Below are 18,578 nucleotides of genomic sequence, written 5' to 3'. Positions count from 1 at the left end.
TTTGTTTAAAAAATAATGATAAAAATAATAAAAATAATATTTCAAAATGCTGATGTTTATTTAGTTATGGATCCACAACGAATTACTTGTTCAAATATGCCATGATATTTTTGAGATATGTGTTGAAGCAAGTGATGTCTGTTTTTTTTGCCTTTTTCTCGTTCACTCTAGGTTAAATGAAAACGAGATCTCCAAAATATAGTTACTTTTTAAGAACAAATTCTTATTTACAAGGATTGCCTACTCCTTCCTCCCAAACGGGGATTTGAACCCCGGGCTCCCACTTGCCCCGCATTCTGTAGTACAGACATGGCCTGCTCTCCCTTATGTAAGGAATTAGGCACTTTCTCATGTTTACTACAGTATGTATTGTAGACTGCACAGTAGCCTAATAAACAAACAAACACATTTTGTTAATAAAATAATGATAAAAAATACTCTTTCAAAATGCAGATGTTGATTTAGTTATGGACCCATAACAAATTACTATGGGAATAAATATCACTGATTTACAGAAATATTGGAACAAAGTTTTCTAATGAAGGCAAACAATTTAGAATCCTCCGATCTTGTAGCCTCCTCCCACGTTGCACAGCGCCATAGAAACCCTGAGGGATTTGATTTTCGTTTTTCTCTGAATAGAAACACAATAATATTAATCAAATTAATTAAGCCAAATTTCTTAAAATCAATCCCATATACTATGTTATTACAAAAAGGTTTTACATTAACTGGTAATGCCAATGCTGAGTACTATCAAATGCTTCTCAATATTATCAAATGCTTCCAGATGCCCTTTGGTGGTCAAACTAGCAATAACTTGCAGTAACAGAAAAATTGTCAGAGAATGAAATGACGTGCCACAGAATACTGCAGCAGCACGGAAGGTGTGCCGCAGTATGACACAACTTTTAAAGGAGGAACCAGACGTCACATTTTTTAAATGTATTTTAATTTATTTATGGATAGCCAAGGGCACACTCCAACACTCAGACATATTTTACAAATGCAGTATTTCTGTTTTTAGTGAGTCCACCAGATCAGAAGCAGTAGGAATGACTCCTTGTTCTCTTAAAAAGTGTTTGAATTGTACAATTTTCCTGTCCTGCTAAGCATTTCAAATTAGTCCTTTTGGATATCAGTGAAAATGTATGGGATTAAAAAATAGGGAGAGTACGGTAAATTGAGCGAAAGGGCTAAATTGAGCCATCCTTATTTACCAAAATTAATAATTTGATCAAATAGTTAGGAAGAGGTCATCATTACATGGAGTCTGTGAAGGAAGAAACCACATGGAAAAAGTGCGGAGCTCCTTAGGTCCTAAACAGATTTTCACCAAGTCAAATGAATTTATTGTGTTTAGAGGTTTCATGATGCTTGTATTTAAACCAAAGTGGATAATTTTAAGATCGTTACATGAGTTGGGGTCTCTATAAGCATCAATATGATGTCCTAAAACTAGCATGAAAGTGCATCCTTGTAGCTGTGTGAATTCGCCAAATGCAAATTCTTGAGGTGGAGTAACTCTGCTGCAAGATCACGGTCAAACCAGCAGCTGAACCTGTTTTTAATTCTCATTTTCTTTATGGGTCCGTGTTTGTTTAACAATACCACTGAAAATATCAAAAAAGAAGGTCCAAGTGTCTTCGACACAGGGGATCAAGCTGATTCTATACCATTTTACAGAAGCCAGTTCATGAAGGAAGGCTTGCTCATTAAAGTTGTTTTGCAAGCGTCTATGACAAATCAGGACAGGTTGCTTCACTGAGCAGCCATTACGAACACAGGATGTAAAACAGTGATCACTAAGGTCATTACAGAAAACACCAGACTGATACCCATCAGGATTATTTGTGAGGATAAAATCAAGAAGAGTAGCCTTTTCTGTGTGTTTGGAATCATACCTTGTGGGATTGGGAATAATCTGATAAAGATTTAGGGAGTCCCATTGCTTTAGGACTTGGTCAGGTGGTTTAAGCATGTCCCAGTTTAGGTCACCTAGCAAGTGTGTTTGTGTAAGGGGCCAGATAATAAATGAAATAAATGAGAAAGCTTAGGGCAGGTAGGGTACAGGCCGGTGCTGATGGAGGACGATAGCACCCAGCAACAGTCAACAAAGAGCTATTTGAAAGTTTAATATTTAAAACCAGCAAATCAAATTGTTTGGGGACAGACTTGGTGGAGACAACTGAGCACTGAAGGTGATTCTTGGTAAAGATTGCCACTCCCCCACTTTTGGAAGATCTGTCTTGCTGAAAAAAGTTATAATCAGAAAGATTAACATCAGTATTCGAAACACTTTTCCTTAACCACATCTCAGTAATGACCAACACGACAGGAGCTGTGAACCAACACTTTCAATTGATCCATTTTAGGTAAAAAGCTTCTAGTGTTAACATTCAGAAAACCCAGGCTTTTACAAGAGCATAACTCAGTGATGCAGATAACAGAAAGTCAGAATTGGTGCTAGCAACAGAAGATGGGCCCGTGTGTACATGCACATTTCCAGATATCATCGTCAGTAATACAATCAAGGCACGGCAGAGTACAGGGAGAGCTCTGCAGTGTTGGTTTATGACATCTGAATGTGCATCAGATGGCAACAAGATCATATTGTACAGCAATTTAATTAGGTAACATGAATACAAAGCCGGTGAGAGGTGGTTAGAATGGGAAGGGAGTCCAAAAGTCTGTGTAACCAATAGAGAGTCAGAACCCCAAGTTTGGGAACAAACACAGTCTGTCCCACGGTTGGGTAAAGAAAATTCATAGTCAACAAAGCATGCAGGAGTCATGAGGCAAATAGCAAAATGCACCAGAAAAAAATAAAATTATAACAACTTGGGACTAGTCATTGTAAGATCAGAGTCACTCGCCCCAACAGTGCCTGAGTGATGGAGGCGAGCGAAAGCAGACAGGGCTGACGGTGAACAGATCGCCAGGTGGAGTCCAAGCAGCAGTGCAGCAGACAATGGGAGTAGGTGTGAGAAGCTTGGGAAAAGCTTTATTTCTGGAGGCAGATTTCTTGTAGAATATCCCGCTGCGCCACTCGGGAGGCCGATAAAGATGAGTTTGGCCCAGTGGGAGTGAGATTTTTGGAGAAGGTGGATCCAGACCTTTTGGCTGATCTGTATGTGGTATCAAGTTGGGTGGTTGGGTGGAAAATAACCTGAAGGGGACTTGTGATGTTTTTTTTTTAGTTATTCCGCCCAGAGGGAGCGGGCGCTCCGTGCCACGCAACTCGGGTCAATCATCTGTTTCTTGCTTTGCTCATAGGAACAGGGCATCATTGAAAGGAGTGATTTCTGGAGAAGAGTTAAGTGTGGCAGTGGAGCAATTGAAGTTGAAGATTCATGGTGTTTTTATCGTGTTGTTTTTACCCCCTTAATTTTAAAAAATTACCTGTATTTGTGACGCCCGCCATTTGGTGCAACACAGACCCAGTGGGGAGCGTGGTGATACAGAAGTGACACAGTCAATCCTTTTGAGTTTTGAGTCTTTACCTGACAAAGTCATGTTAGGATATATCAGTTATGCTGTTGAAGCTTTTGTGCCGAACCCACTGTGGTGTTTCAGGTGTTATGTTTATGATCATGTTGCAGCAGTTTGTAGGAGGGAGATTCCAAGATGTGGGAAGTGTGCAGGAGGGCATGGGATAGAGGATTGTGTAGTTTCGGTGGGAAAAGTTATATGTGTCAACTTTAGGGGTGCCCATGTTGCTGGGAATCGGAAGTGTCCGGTGCGAGAGAGGCAGGTTGAGGTGGCCAGGGTCAGAGTAGTGCAAAGGGTGTCTTATGCTGAAGCAGTGAAGAAAGTAGAGGAGGATGGGTCAGGGGTGAGGGATCCTGACAGGATTCCTGTGAGTAGTAGATCTGTGCCAGCACAGAGAGATAGTCCAATGAGCTTCTTAGCGTTCACAGCAATGGATATCAATTATACCGCAGGAATGGGAAGTAAATCACAGAAAACAGATGTTGTGGTGGCAGCTGCAGAGAAGTACTTGGTTGTACCAGACTTGACTGTACCAGAAGAGTTACAGGGTGTGCTGACCCGTCCTCCTAGGCCGTTGGTTAATTTAGTGGAATAGGGTGGTGGGTTTTTAATGTCACAAAGTATAATGGATTTATACACCAGTCCAGTTGGTGGCGGTAATGCAATATATTGGATGCCAACCGCCATTAAACCTAATTGAAGAAAAAACAAATTCTGGGTAATCCACAGCAGGTCTATAGAGATGTGTTGTGGGTGACTTGAAAGTTGAATGGCTCAGGGATAGAAACTGTCATAAAGTTGTCATTAGGTCATAACAATCTAATCTCTCCCATGTGGGTTTTATGCTAGGTAAGTTTGCCCCGTTGTAACTCAAATGCATCTTCTTTAGGAGTGCTGTTAATATCCTTTTGATGACTGAACATTCATCAATATACTGTGTCCCATTATTGCAGGTAATATTTTGTTGACGATTGTACATAGTATAAATGTTTTTATAAGTTCATGAGCACCAGCTAGCTTGTTAGCTGTGCCTGTTAGCCTGGTTGTTAGCCCAGAAAGTACTGTGTGGTGCATTCTATTTCTTCATCACAAGAGTCACTTTAAGTCACTTTTCAGGTTCATTTGATATATTTTGTATACTAAAATGGGTGATTGTAGTTTATTCTGTTGTACACATGAGAACATTTGAAAATAATGTATATGTTTTTATTATAGTAAACTAGGAATTACTAGAAATAGTTTAATCCACTATTACAATCACTATAACTTTTATAGGCATTTAGATGTCCTTTTTGTTAGTATATTAAACAGCAACTATAAGGATAATTGTTATGGGAGTGCTGTTAATAACCCTTTAAAGACTGAACATTCATCTATACTGTGTCCCATCATTGCAGTTTGGCAATAAATGAACTGTCATCCAACACTCCTTCGTGTTGACTCACTGACTTGGGAGATGGGACCGAGAGATCACATATGGATAATGTATGTGTGAAGGAGTACAGTATTCATAGTTCATGCTCTCTTTAGTTCATGCATCTTTACCTATGTTAATGTTTACTCTTCCTGGGCTGCACCTTAGAACCAACCCTTTTCCCCAACAATGGCTGGCCTGCCTACTAACTATTCAGCAAACATATAGACTAGCATTTACCTAATGCTTTTGTATTGCCATCTGTAGCTGAATTGGGCAGTACATTTTTCATGGCAAGAACAGTAGAAGACTAAATAGATGGACAATTTAAGCAGTGGACCACTCAGAAGACCCTAGTTGTGAAATAATAAAAAAATATTCGCCAAAGGGAGATAATGCCTTATGTCCACAAGGTGGCATGAGTGACCAATTGTTCAGAGCAATGGTATGCTGTGAGACCACTTGCAACAAATTCCCCAAAACACATTGGATATGTGGTGGATAGGAAATGTGATGGACTATTTTGATCTTCAATCACCTGGTAATAAAATAAACATAGAGACATGTATAAATGGTTCTGGAATTGGCATTTATTTTGACCAATGGCTTTGGGACGTTACAAATAGCAGAACTAAGGGAAGCATGACAACTGATGAATAGAATTGGTGAGAAGACAGACCAATGATATCTACAAGACATAAATGGATGCTTTTTCCTTTCACAATCCCGCCGTCTCAGAAAGGTATGTTATGTGCTGATATCAGATAAGGAACTTTCATGACTTCATTGAAACACAACAAGGCCATTGTAAAAACGAATACACTATGCGTGCGCGAACACACACAGACAGTATCTCCTCTCAACTGGAGAATAAAGAGCATGCGTTTCAGTCAGGTGATCATGGTGACCTTTCACATTCCAGTTACAGTACTCAAATCTCAAGAATAATACTTGTTTTCACCAGTCTAATTTATTTAAGTTATGTCAATCTTAAATCCTCACACAGTCATGATTAATCACACTGAAATGTTATGGATTTATGGATGAGTAAATAGACAAAACAAGCATTCAAATAAGCTAAGTACTTTTTATCTTCAAGGGACACAAACAGCTAAATAAGCTTATATATGATGTGTCATGCTTGGCATTTCAACCAGACAAAAACACATTTCAAGAAAGAATGTGCACAAGCTTGTATTTCTCCTTAGGGCTATGAATGCACATGGCTGATTGTAGGCCAACATTGAGTGGTTCTCTCTCACGACTGTCTCTGCACTAGTGTCTCCTTCAAAGTATATTAGAGTCCCCCATCACCGTGAAACATTCCTCAGAGTTAAGTCTCTTTTTGTTTTGATGCTTGACTCAGAAATGTTTGAATCCTCCAGTAAGACGTGTGGGACCTCTACAGCAACTTTCCCTGCACCATGCTGGAATCCTTTGACTAAAGCCAGAGGAATGCTGGGTAGGTAGCCAGGCTGCTCTGAGCCAGTGGATCGGGCCTGGTAACCTGCTGAGGTGTGGGAGTCATAGAACTGAGGGTATGCATGGCTCAGAGCAGACAGGCTGGTCTGACAACATTACTCAACCGCCCCAGGAATCTTCTACAGCATTCTTTCTTCAGAATTTAGAACACTGCACAGGTTCCACCTGCATCATCCACCTTGGGTACACTGTGTTGTGTTTACTGGGGGATGGCTTGCCTATGTATATTTACAGTACTAATAGACCCTTTCATTCAATGAAAAAAAGGCCGCCAGTTCTATCTCATGAATCATTTAAACATCTGCTGCTTGCAGATGGGTGTCTCTCTTAAATTCTTTAACCCAGGCAAGTCTTCAGTACTATTGATACAAGTTTGAATATGTATTATTGCTCAGATAAGTTACAGTAAAGGTACAGCATATTTTTGTCCATATAAAATCTTATCAGAGAAAAGGTGTGGAGGAGACAACTGTTGGCAATTAAGTAGATTCATCTCATTTATGAATGTTATCTTCGAAGAGGATGTGAAAAGATGCATAACCAGAGAGGTGGCCGTGGAAAGGTAGTAAGTACCACAACAGGGGGACGGTGGCAGCTATTGAATATTGCAACAGGAATAACAAACATAAGACTGAAAACCGCCCCCCTTTGTCTATTTGGCAGCAGGATATGAATAGAGGCATCTCAAAGAGGAAACATCACTTGAGCGTCGTCACCTGTACCTGTCCCCCCCACCCCTCTATCTATCAGCTATCACAGGGCTTTAGATTTCCGTGCTTGTGCTTCTGACATATGCATTACATTACATTTACATTTAAGTCATTTAGCAGACGCTCTTATCCAGAGCGACTTACAAATTGGTGCATTCACCTTATGACATCCAGTGGAACAGCCACTTTACAATAGTGCATCTAAATCTTTTAAGGGGGGGGGGGGTATATGCTACTCGAAACTCTAACATTTGCCCAGTAGTTTACTGTAGTTTCCCCAAATTAGAGACGTCAGACAAATTCATCACTTTGTTTTAGAAGAATGTTGCATTTCAGGATACCAGTTAATTTAATATTTCACAGAGAAAACCTGTTCTTAGTAGTATTTTCCGTCACTATAGAGTGAATTACATTCCTGTTAGATGAGAATGTTTTTCCATGGCAGTCGCCAGAAGGACAGGGAGTCAGGGGTGGGAGCATTATATATCTTATCAACATTACTGCTCAGAAACCTGACATGGCTGACTCACATACAGTAGCTTACATTCTTAGGCAACAACTAGTGGAAATTCTGATGGAAGTTGTCCTTTGCCTCTCAAGGGTGCGGCTACAGAGGTGAAACTGCAAACGTAGAGGGTTTCTTTGACATGCACCCTTTCCTCCCGGGTGATGGAGTTTTATGAGCAGAATCTGTTTATCAGCAGCATTAACCAAATTAAATAGATTTGTGTTCATGTGGGTAGGCTCCTTGGATACCTGCGTGCTGACATGGAACATGCATTTACAGGAACCTTCCTCTGAGAAGAGCTCAGGAAATTGCTTGTCCCCCTTGGCAGCGGTGTGAAGATCAAAGCACTGGCAGGCGTTGAGCAGTATCCACTGGGGTTGCAGGATTATCTCTCCACATTCCTGCATTCCAGCTCTCTTCATCATCTGAGACACTGTGGGGCCCCGGGAGGGACCTCCAGACTAAATACATTTGCTTCTAGAGATCTTGTTAGGTTTTAGCTGTTAGTCAGGATGTTGTCATTGTCCCAGTCTGAACAGGTTGAACTGTGAATAAAGAGAAATATGGTACAAAATACAGGGGTGAAACAGAGAAGGTTGAGATCACAAACATCTCGTTGGTGAATTTAACAACACAAAATGAACAATCTAATCCTTAGTATCCTAATCTGGAAAGCTTTTGAGGCACTTAACTTATTAGGGTCCATGCCATACCAAAACAAAGTTCCTTCGTCAGAGATACCCAGACTGATACTGATTACACAAGGTCATGATGAAGGTAAGACCCTATTCATGCTCCTTAACAAAGTGGATTGAGGGCACAAAAGAGATGAAACCTGCATAAAGAAAAGCATGAGACTGGGCTCTGTTTCAAAATATAATTAAAAAATATATATTATTTGACAAAATACGTGTTTTGACTGTGATCGGGTAGATGTGTCTTGTTAATGAACAAAATAACAAACTATTGATTTCATTTGGATGGTGCAGTCATGGCTGCACAGCCCATAACATATGCCTAATTCAACCAAAAGTATGCTATTCTGAGCTGACAAGGTACAAATCTGTCGTTCTTCCCCTGAACAGGCAGTTTACCCACTGTTCCTAGGCCGTAATTGAAAATAATAATTTGTTCTTAACTGACTTGCCTGGTTAAATAAAGGTAAAATAAAAAATCAAATATCTTTATTATTTTGAACAATTGTATTACCTGCCTCAAATGAATAATGGCTTACTTATTGATGGGGTATATTCTCAATTGATTGATTAAAATAAATGCCCGGCCACATCTGCACACCACTACCAACACTTTTCCTCGGCATGCATGCACATAAAATGTGTATGCGGGCAAGAATGTGGTAAAATGGGCCTGTTTGTAGGGTCATATAAACATTGCAATTTTTTCAACAGGTAAAATACCACAAATCCTACTTGAAAGCATTATATGTTGTTTTTCTTAAAGTTGCCCGAATACCACGTGCATCAACTTTTATACGTACATTTGTACAGCCTAAAAAAAACATAAAGAAACTTCTATTCGATCAAATAAGCTTCACGTAACTTCACTCTCTCATAGACCATACAAAAAAGTGCTTATCTCATTGACAGATTTTGGGCCGAGTAAATCCTGTCGCTTCGCTAACTATCTTCATTTATCCTCCATCTTTGGCCTTGTCTCACCTGCTCTATGCTTCCTGGTCTCCAGGGCAACCAACACCAACTGAAACATTTCAGCTGACACCACGCACGACCCGATCCCCGCCTTCAAGCGGCGTGTCTAGCTGACGTCATTGTTATTGAGGCAGTGGTGTAGCTCTGCCCATAGTGAGGAGAACAGATACAGATCTGATTCCTATTACAGCACCAGGACTGTACCTGTGCGTCTATCTAGCCCCATGTTACTGCGGGCAAATTCGTTTACAACGAAGTGACTGACTATCTACTCAAACCTGCTTCGAGGAAAGCCTGTGGATGGTCCAATCCACCGGGGTTCAACGCGCAAACATGTCAAGGCATCAGAGGACCCCATTGAAAAACACGAACAATGTGGTCGAGGTCAAAAGCAAAGTAAGTGGCTGGCTAATTCATTTCACATTCATAATGCGGTTACCGTGGAACGAACCGGTAGACCGCGGTTTATTGGTTGGTGGGCTACTGTATCAGGCACGCGCGGTACACAGGGCTAACAAAATCAGGATGTAGCCTATAAATGGGATTGTCCGTATTGCACTACCTGTCACAACGGGGCTCTTGAATCCCCCCTAAACTAATCATATCTGAGCGCGAAACACTGATGTTCGTGTCCTTGATTTATGCTTGTCACCACGACGTTCCGGGCGCGAGCGTGTCTGTCTCTATCCATGGGGGTCGTCATTAGTTATCACAGTCACAAAGTCGTAAACCCCGCCTATTTCTAATATGTATCTACTTCAAATCTGATTTTAAACCTATCCCTAATATTAACCACACTGACAATCTTATACCCAATAGTATACCGAATCCTAAACTTCAATTAAGACTAAAAATATAATTTTTGTTTTCATACATTTATTTGTACGATATAGCCAATTTTTACTTTGTGGCTTTGGTAACTAGTGGAAAGAAACCCTATCCATGCACGCTAGGAGGCTATGACAGTTTGCATAGTCGCTCTCTGCTCTGTCATTTTTGTTATGCATTGTAGCGCGCTGCTATGGTGCAGAATGGAGCGTAACTGTACGTGGTTAATTAGAATATAGGGCCTGGCTAGTTAATTAGACTATGCATGAAACCTACAAACCATATGGCATAAATTATTTAACCTTTATTTAACTAGGCAAGTCAGTTAAAGAACAAATTCGTATTTACAATGACAGCCAACCACAGCCTTGTTGCCAATTGTGCTCTGCCCTATGGGACTCCCAATCACGGCCGAATCGAACCAGGGTCTGTAATGATGCCTCTAGCACTGAGATGCAGTACCTTGGACCACTGTGCCACTCGGGAACCCCAATGCTTAAGAATTGCCCATAATTGAATAGGCCATAGTAGCCAATACAATACCTTAGCCTAAATGTACAAAAAAACATTGAAGATAATAAATTATATATTTATCATTTATCATCATCATTCTCATCTTCATCAGTGTATCACCTTAAAACCAATTGACCTTCTGTCAAATATACTCTGACATATTGGTTAAGGTGTCCTTTATTATTAAAATATTAGTGAGGACAACACTTCTTTCACACATTGTCTGTCCTGGCAACACATGTTTTTGAAAATATACAACTTGCAATGGCTCCATGGATCCCCCGAAGATAAAGAGTACTCAAAGAGTTAGAAATTCAATAGGAATAAAGTTGTTGCGAAATAATATCTAATTATAGCTGTCACAAGAGCTCAAATTCAATAGTGGTTGTAGTTTTCCTTTAGACTGCATGTTTTCATTTCAAGACAAGAATGAGCTAGTGTGAAAAGCAAAACCTCATGCCTCCATGCACTTCTTTCTCAGACAAAGCACAATTGAACACTTATTTTTCTTAAAACTACATTGTTGGCTAAAGGCTTGTAAGTAAGCATTTCACTCTCCATCTGTTGTATTCGACACGTGACAAATAACATTTGATTTGATGTCAAAATCATTAAAGGCCCAGTGTAGTTAAAAACACGATTTACCTGTGTTTTATGTATATTTCCACACTATAAGCTGGAATAATACTGTGAAATTGTGAAAATTATGATAATGCCATTTTAGTGTAAGAGCTGTTTGAAAAGACCACCTGAAACTTCAGCTTGTTTTGGTGGGATGGAGTTTTGGCCTGCCTGGTAAATTAGTTAATAGACTTATAAGAAAGAGAGTTCCAAACCTCTCTGCCCAAAACAGCTAGCTTTCTCCTCCCCCTCCCCACTCAGACCACTCCCCCTCCCCACTCAGACCACATGAAGACAGTCCTAGCAAAATTCTTGCTTGAGAAATTGCTCTTCGCTAAGAAGCTATTTTTGTTTATATTTTACCATTTTAATTGAAAACAATCACATTAAGGTACTTAATTGTTACCCGGAAATGATTTCATATGGAGATAAAAACAGCTGCATTGGACCTTTAACAATCTAGTATAGTCTGAATTAGAGGTCGACCGATTAAGTGGAATGGTTGAGTAATTAGGGCCGATTTCAAGTTTTCATAACAATTGGTAATCAGCATTTTTGGACAACGATTATGGCTGATTACATTGCACTCCACGAGGAGACTGCGTGGCAGGCTGACTACCTGTTATGCAAGTGCAGCAAGGAGCCAAGGAGCCAAGGAAAGGTGCTAATTAGCATTAAACTTATCTTTATTAAAAAAACAATCTTAACATAATCACTAGTTAACTACACATGGTTGATGGTATTACTAGTTTATCTAGCTGGTCCTGCATTGCATATAATCGATGTGGTGCCTGTTAATTTATCATTGAATCACAGCCTACTTCGCCAAACGGGTGATTTAATAAGCGCATTCATGAAAAAAGCACTGTCATTGCACCAATATGTACCTAACCATAAACATCAATGCCTTTCTTAAAATCAATACACAAGTATATATTTTAAAACCGGCATATTTAGTTAATATTGCCTGCTAACATGAAATTGTGTCACTTCTTTTGCGTTCTGTGCAAGCAGAGTCAGGGTATATGCAGCAGTTTGGGCTGCCTGGCTCGTTGCGAACTGTGTGAAGACCATTTCTTCCTAACAAAGACCGTAATTAATTTGCCAGAATTGTACATAATTATGACATAACATTGATGGTTGTGCAATGTAACAGCAATATTTAGACTTAGGGATGCCACACATTAGATAAAATACGGTACAGTTCCGTATTTCACTGAAAGAATAAATGTTTTGTTTTTCGAAATGTTTCTGGATTTAACCATATTAATGACCATATTTCTGTGTGTTATTATATTATAATTAAGTCTATGATTTGATAGAGCAGTCTGACTGAGCGGTGGTAGGCAGCAGAAGGCTAGTAAGCATTCATTCAAACAGCACATTCCTGCATTTGTCAGCAGCTCTTCGCTGTGCTTCAAGCATTGCGCTGTTTATGACTTCATGCCTATCAACTCCCGAGATTAGGCTGGCAATACTATAGTACCTATTAGAACATCCAATAGTCAAAGGTATATGAAATACAAACGGTATAGAGAGAAATAGTCCTATAATAACTACAACATAAAACTTCTTACCTGGGGATATTGAAGACTCATGTTAAAAGGAACCACCAGCTTTCATATGTTCTCATGTTCTGAGCGAGGAACTTAAAGTTAGCTTTCTTACTTTTACTTTCTTCTCCAACACTTTGTTTTTGCATAATTTAAACCAAACATGTTTCATTATTTATTTGAGACTAAATTGATTTTATTGATGTATTTTATTAAGTTAAAATAAGTGTTAATTCAGTATTGTTGTAATTGTCATTATTACAAATATATATATAATAATTGGTCGATTAATCGATATCAGCTTTTTTTGGTCCTCCAATAATCGGTATCGGCGTTGAAAAATGATAATCGGTCGACCGCTAGTCCGAATGCACAGTTCATGTGTGTTTATCAAATTCAAACAATATGCTACTGATTGTGATGTTAAACTCTAATAGGGAAATCTATACAGGCAATATCTCTGCAGTGTAATGTGCAACCAACTGCCTCACTGTCTGTCTGGCTCTCCTCAGCAGTGATTTTTAACAACTTGTTGACAGTGGATTCTTTCTAATTCTGTTAGTATTTCAGTTATGTGCCTCAGCTGAAGCACTGCATCTTAAAATGGTTTGAAGACAAATAGGCCCATCGTTAGCTCCCCTGTTCTACAGCCTTTTACACGGTTCTCCAGAGGGCTGGCCTCGGCGAACTAATAAGGACTTTCTTGACTCAGTTTTGCACATTGGACCCCCAGGATGGTTGGGAATACAGTAGAATTTTCTACACTAACTTGTCCAGCACTCACTCATTCACTCACTCATTCATTGTTTTCTTACACATTTACCGTCACCTTCTATATTCTCACACTCAAATACTCTTTCACTTGATTACTTGGTATGAAGGTGATATTTAGGCAGAGTTGATCATACTTGATAGAAGCCATCCTGCCCATACGTAGTTTACTGTATCCACCCAAATGGCTCATTAAGGTATGAAGAGAACTAAGGAATTGAAGCTATAATGTTTGACTTCGTTCTCCAGAGTGCATTCCTTGATATTGTTACAAAATGAGAACTCCATGTCCCCATAGATACCACCATCAGAGGAGAGGAGATAAAGAGCAAACAGAGATGATGTGTTGAGAGTTGAGATGAGAGTGTGCATTGTATCTCTGATGGTCATTATAAATATGGTGATTTCCCCTGCAGCTCTGCTCTGATCTTTGTGAAATAGACTGAAGCTCAGAAGCTGTGTTATAGGTGAATGGGTGGAAATGGCATAATCAGTCACCCTTTCTGTCCAGTAAAGCATGCAATATATTCTTCTTCTTCAGTAGTAAACCCCTGCAGAGTTAGAGTGGTGAGAGGAAAAGGTGATTAGGCCCTGGACCACTCATTTTCTCAAGTACTCATTATTTGTTTCAGTCTGTCAATATGGTTGGACACACAAACCAGTCAATCATGCTATTATGAAAACACCCAATGGACTTAAGCTATTATCCAGTACTCTTCAGTCCACTCCAGACTGTCTAGCCCTGTTTTCCCATCCTCTCTCTGCTTGCCTGCCTGTTTTTCCTTCCCTCTGTAATCTGTCTGTCTGCCAATCTGTTTTCTATCTGTCTCCCTGTCTTTGTGATTGAGGAAGTCTGTGGCCCCAGACAAGGATGGGATTGCACATTATTATGTGAGAGGAGTGACACAACCTTCTGTGTGTGTTTCCATGTGATACACACCACAGAGATACATTCACTGGCCTTGCAGGGCAGCAGCTCCAGACAGACAAGCATATCTCACAGCTTGTGTTGTCCCCTAAACAATCTTTATGTATCTGTGCTACACAGCTACCTCACAATGACCCACACTCCACCGTGTCGCACCTAGTGAGACATCTCAGAACATGGTCCTCGTTGTTACATACTGGACCATGTCTATAGGTTTAGTTCTATGTCTAGTCAAATTAATACCTAGGTTATGTTATGTTATGAGGACCAGAATGCATTCATGAAAAGCAATAGAGGGGAATTTTAAATCGTTTAGTGAAGAGCAATGTCATGGCCGAGGCTTTTATTGGAGTCTAGATCAATTGTTTGGGGTTTGTTGCTGCACCATTCGTTATCAGTTTGCATTATTGTTTTCATGACACAATGTTCTCTGACCTTTGTGTTCTAGTTTGAGGCGGAGTACAGACGTTTCGCTCTGAAGAAGAATGGCACCGGTGGCTTTCAGGAGTTCTACCGACTGCTGCAGACTGTTCACCGCATCCCCAGTGTGGAGGTGCTGCTGGGATATGCGGACATCTATGGTGACCTGCTGCCAATCAACAACGATGACAACTTCTACAAGGCCCTGTCCTCAGCCAATCCACTACTCAGGATCATCATCCAGAAGAGAGGTGAGGCTGTGGCATGGAGAGAGGAATGGGAGGGGAGGGGAGGAAGGGAAGGGAAGGGAGAGAGGGATGGGGTGGGAGAGGAGAGTTATTTATAGGGGAAACCTCATTTTTAGCTTACATTGTTGGCTAAAGCTCTCTGCTATTGATGTTGACCTTATTGCAATTGGAGTCACTGTGTTTTTGTTCCAATAGCTGTTGACTGTTGTGTTGAAGTGAGTTGTTTGCCAGTGCTACTGTTGATGCTTGTTTGTTTTCGGCGCTGTTGATGTGTTTTTAAATCAGTTGTCAATCATGGAAATTAGTTTTGAGGTGAGCTAGCAGAAAATTATAGAGTAGTACAGTGTGTAGTGTGTGTTTATGATTAAATACTGTGTTATGTCTTATGCTGTTGTCTAATTGTTAGCAGAAAGGGTTCTGCTGTTGACAGCTGCATTTCTTACTGTGACTGATGATGGAAATATGAGAGTCAGTCAGTATGGCAATGGTGATGATGTTGTTGTTTGTATTGTGAGTGGATGAGTGTCTGGGGCTCTGGTCATTGTTGCCAGTCTGGCCTGCCTCAGTGGGTGGGGCTGTCTGGTGCTGTGCCAGCACTCAAGAATGCAGAGGCAGAGTGCTGTGCTGAGAGGAGATGGAGCTGGGGCTAAGGCCGGAGCTGGGGGTGGAGCTGGGGATGCAGTTGGGGCTGGAGTCACCCAGCCTGACCTGAAACACACTATACCTTGGATTCTCCCCTCTCTTCCCCACCACGCTCTGTTACTAGCTCTTTATCTCCATCTATACCCCTCCATTCCTAATGCCCCATCACGGTCAGTGAGTTTGATCAAAACCAATTCTGCATTCTGGATATCGCCCATTAATGCTCTTAAAAGTCGCTCCCCTATTGTTTATAGTCCAGTCTTTCTATGTCATGTTGTTTTATTGTTTTGTTTGTTTGCATAATTCATTTGGAAATGTTGATCTGGAGAATGGCTCCTATTGTTCCCAGTTTTAGAGGACCATCCTGTTCCATAATCAGTTTTATTTTGGAACATAAAAAAGAGCTTAATGAAATTCCCATTATTATCCTTCTTTATTAGCCAAGTCCAGCTGCTTTGTGATTGCTACAGGATAGAGTCCATGATTCAATTACCACTTTATATAATTATCCATCAGGCTCACAATGTTATACAGGCCAGTGGGTATAGATGGGTATTCTAGTTAACCATCTTTGGTATGTGCTCAGCTGTGGGTAGAGAGGAGATTCCCTGTAGTGCCCTGTAGTTCAACCCCCCTCTGTATGGTCGCTGAAGCTCTAATGGTTTAGTGTGCTATGTGTCAGTCAGAAGAGAGAGAGGCTGTGCAGCTTTGCCTCTGTCCATGGCTCTCTGTGGGAGTGACTCCTGCTGCATCAGCACCAGGGCCCTGCTCTGCCTGTCATTGTGGGGAGCACAGAAACCTCCCTGCTGGGGCCTGAGATGAGGTCTACATGGGTGTGGTTAGGAGCAATAACGCTGGCTGGACAAAGATGACGTGGATGCTTAGAGTGGCATGCTGGAATAGTACATTTCAGGAAGAGCAATTGAAATGCCATTTGTGAGGTGCACTGAGAGGTACGGCTTTGAGGGTTGGTGGCTGGGGGAGGGAAGCTCAGAGGGAGCCTTACGTTCAGCACAGACCAGGGGAGCGAGGAATGTAGCTAATGGGATCTAGTCGGCCCTGTGGTCCTAGAATTAGGCTTCAAGAGAAAAACCCAAAGATGGAGATGAAAAGTGAGGAATGGAAATTGAAATAGAATGAGAAGGAGAGAAAGAGACTGCTATAGGGATATCTTTTTACAATCCATCTCAGTGTTTGCTACCTGTTCTCATCTACAGCATCTGCAGTATATATGTGGAAGATAGGCCTAGTTGAATAACAAAGCCATAACTTGCACAGTGAATGTTTCTGTGTATAAACAGGAAGCCATCATCCCTGTATGCTCCAGGAGATCCAGCACACCTGCTAATTACTCATTAGCTGGAAAAAGCCTCCTCGCTTTACAGACAAAACTCTGATCATTAATTTGAATGGCTCAGGAGACAAAAGCAATCAGAATCTTTGAGCTCTATTTGTTCACTCAGCAGGAGTTTTTCTGTTCGGCTGCCACCGACTGACAACATAGCTACTTCCTGTTCTCATGGGGGATGCTCTTTAGTGTCCTGGATAGCTGAACACCTGTCAGCCTTTCAACGGGCTAAATGTCTGGCTATAGTTCCACTTACTAACCGTATGGTAACAGGAAATATGTTTGTTCCCTCATCAAAATGCAGTTTAATTTAGTTTGATTTTATTTGGTAACCCTCTGCAATACTACTGCATGTGCTAGTGTTTTTTCTTCTTTTTAAGATTACACTATGCGCCTAGTGAAATCTTCATGAGTTATGCCTGTATTTCTATTTAAAGGAGAATAAGAAGGCAGATTAGCCCCTGGTCCTCAATCTCAGCTCTCTTTCTCTCTTATTTCTCTCTCATTTCTCTCACTCTCTCTCTCTCTCTCTCTCTCTCTCTCTCTCTCTCTCTCTCTCTCTCTCTCTCCCTCCCTCTCTCTAGCATAGCTTTCTTAAAGGATCTATTTGATAAAACCATGTTTTGAGGGGAACAGAAATGCACATTTCCAGAGAGGACTTATCGCTGTTACAGACATACCCGTGCAGGGCCTGGTGCTACGTGATTACAGCTTCATCTTCTCCATGGAAGGAATGTCATTTTTCCACAGTAATGGCTTTTTCGCTCACAAGTTTTGTTGTGAGAGCAAATAAGAAGCAAATCATTAGAGCTGTGCTCTTCATTCACTTGAACTGCTTTACACGGTTGTTATTCAGCCAACCACATTTCGCTCAACCTTACTTGCTTGCTTTTCTCTCTTTGTATTCTATTTATCATCTCCCTTTCATCTCTGGAGAGACCATCTATACAGAGACACTATTCATCCTTACCATACAGTACAGACACATGACATATTTGAATCATAACCTCAGAGGACTATGGGCAATCATATCAAATGGTGAGAGTCAACATGGGGGCTGGAGTCCCTGTCTGTTGTCAGCTTAATGTAAAGTTGTAGTGATACTAACAGACCGTAGGTAGTGGTGATACTAGTCTAGGACCACACCTAGGAAACTGGTCAACCACTCTGACCAGCACAACTGGCCCATCTGGCTATTGAAAGCTCAAAAAGCTGCTGTCCAGAGATTGACTCTTATCTAACCTCCCCAGAGGCTGCTACATGACAGAGCTTTGGTCCATTGACTCATTACTGGCATGATGGACACATTGTGCTGGTGGAACCATTTTTGAAAAGTCTCTAACCAGATCCTCCCTTGTCCACTGCCACTTTATGGGGCATTGATGTCACAGAGTGCTGCTGGTTCACTGAAACACCGATGAGATTGATGG

The 18,578-nt window shown here is 40.8% G+C and overlaps 1 protein-coding gene and 1 long non-coding RNA gene across 2 annotated transcripts in view; one reads left to right on the top strand and one right to left on the bottom strand.

Annotated features, from left to right (window-relative positions):
- Nucleotides 1-5,474: 5,474 nt before the first annotated feature.
- Nucleotides 5,475-9,408, bottom strand: LOC118401267 (uncharacterized). Its single transcript, XR_004829217.1, has 2 exons — nt 9,286-9,408; nt 5,475-8,151 (listed from the first exon to the last, which is right to left on the bottom strand). It is a non-coding gene; the product is annotated as an uncharacterized LOC118401267 (long non-coding RNA).
- Nucleotides 9,409-9,426: 18 nt separating this feature from the next.
- Nucleotides 9,427-18,578, top strand: part of pard6a (par-6 family cell polarity regulator alpha) — a 31,205-nt gene continuing 22,053 nt past the window's right edge. Inside the window, exons 1-2 of the mRNA XM_035798630.2 lie at nt 9,427-9,672; nt 14,939-15,161. Of these exons, the coding sequence (XP_035654523.1) occupies nt 9,577-9,672; nt 14,939-15,161 (319 nt within the window). The 5' untranslated portion in view covers nt 9,427-9,576. The remainder of the gene's footprint in view (nt 9,673-14,938; nt 15,162-18,578) is intronic.

Source organism: Oncorhynchus keta, chromosome 22, assembly GCF_023373465.1.
Source record: "Oncorhynchus keta strain PuntledgeMale-10-30-2019 chromosome 22, Oket_V2, whole genome shotgun sequence".
Lineage (NCBI taxonomy): Eukaryota > Metazoa > Chordata > Actinopteri > Salmoniformes > Salmonidae > Oncorhynchus > Oncorhynchus keta.
This window is presented reverse-complemented; position numbering and strand designations above follow the sequence as displayed.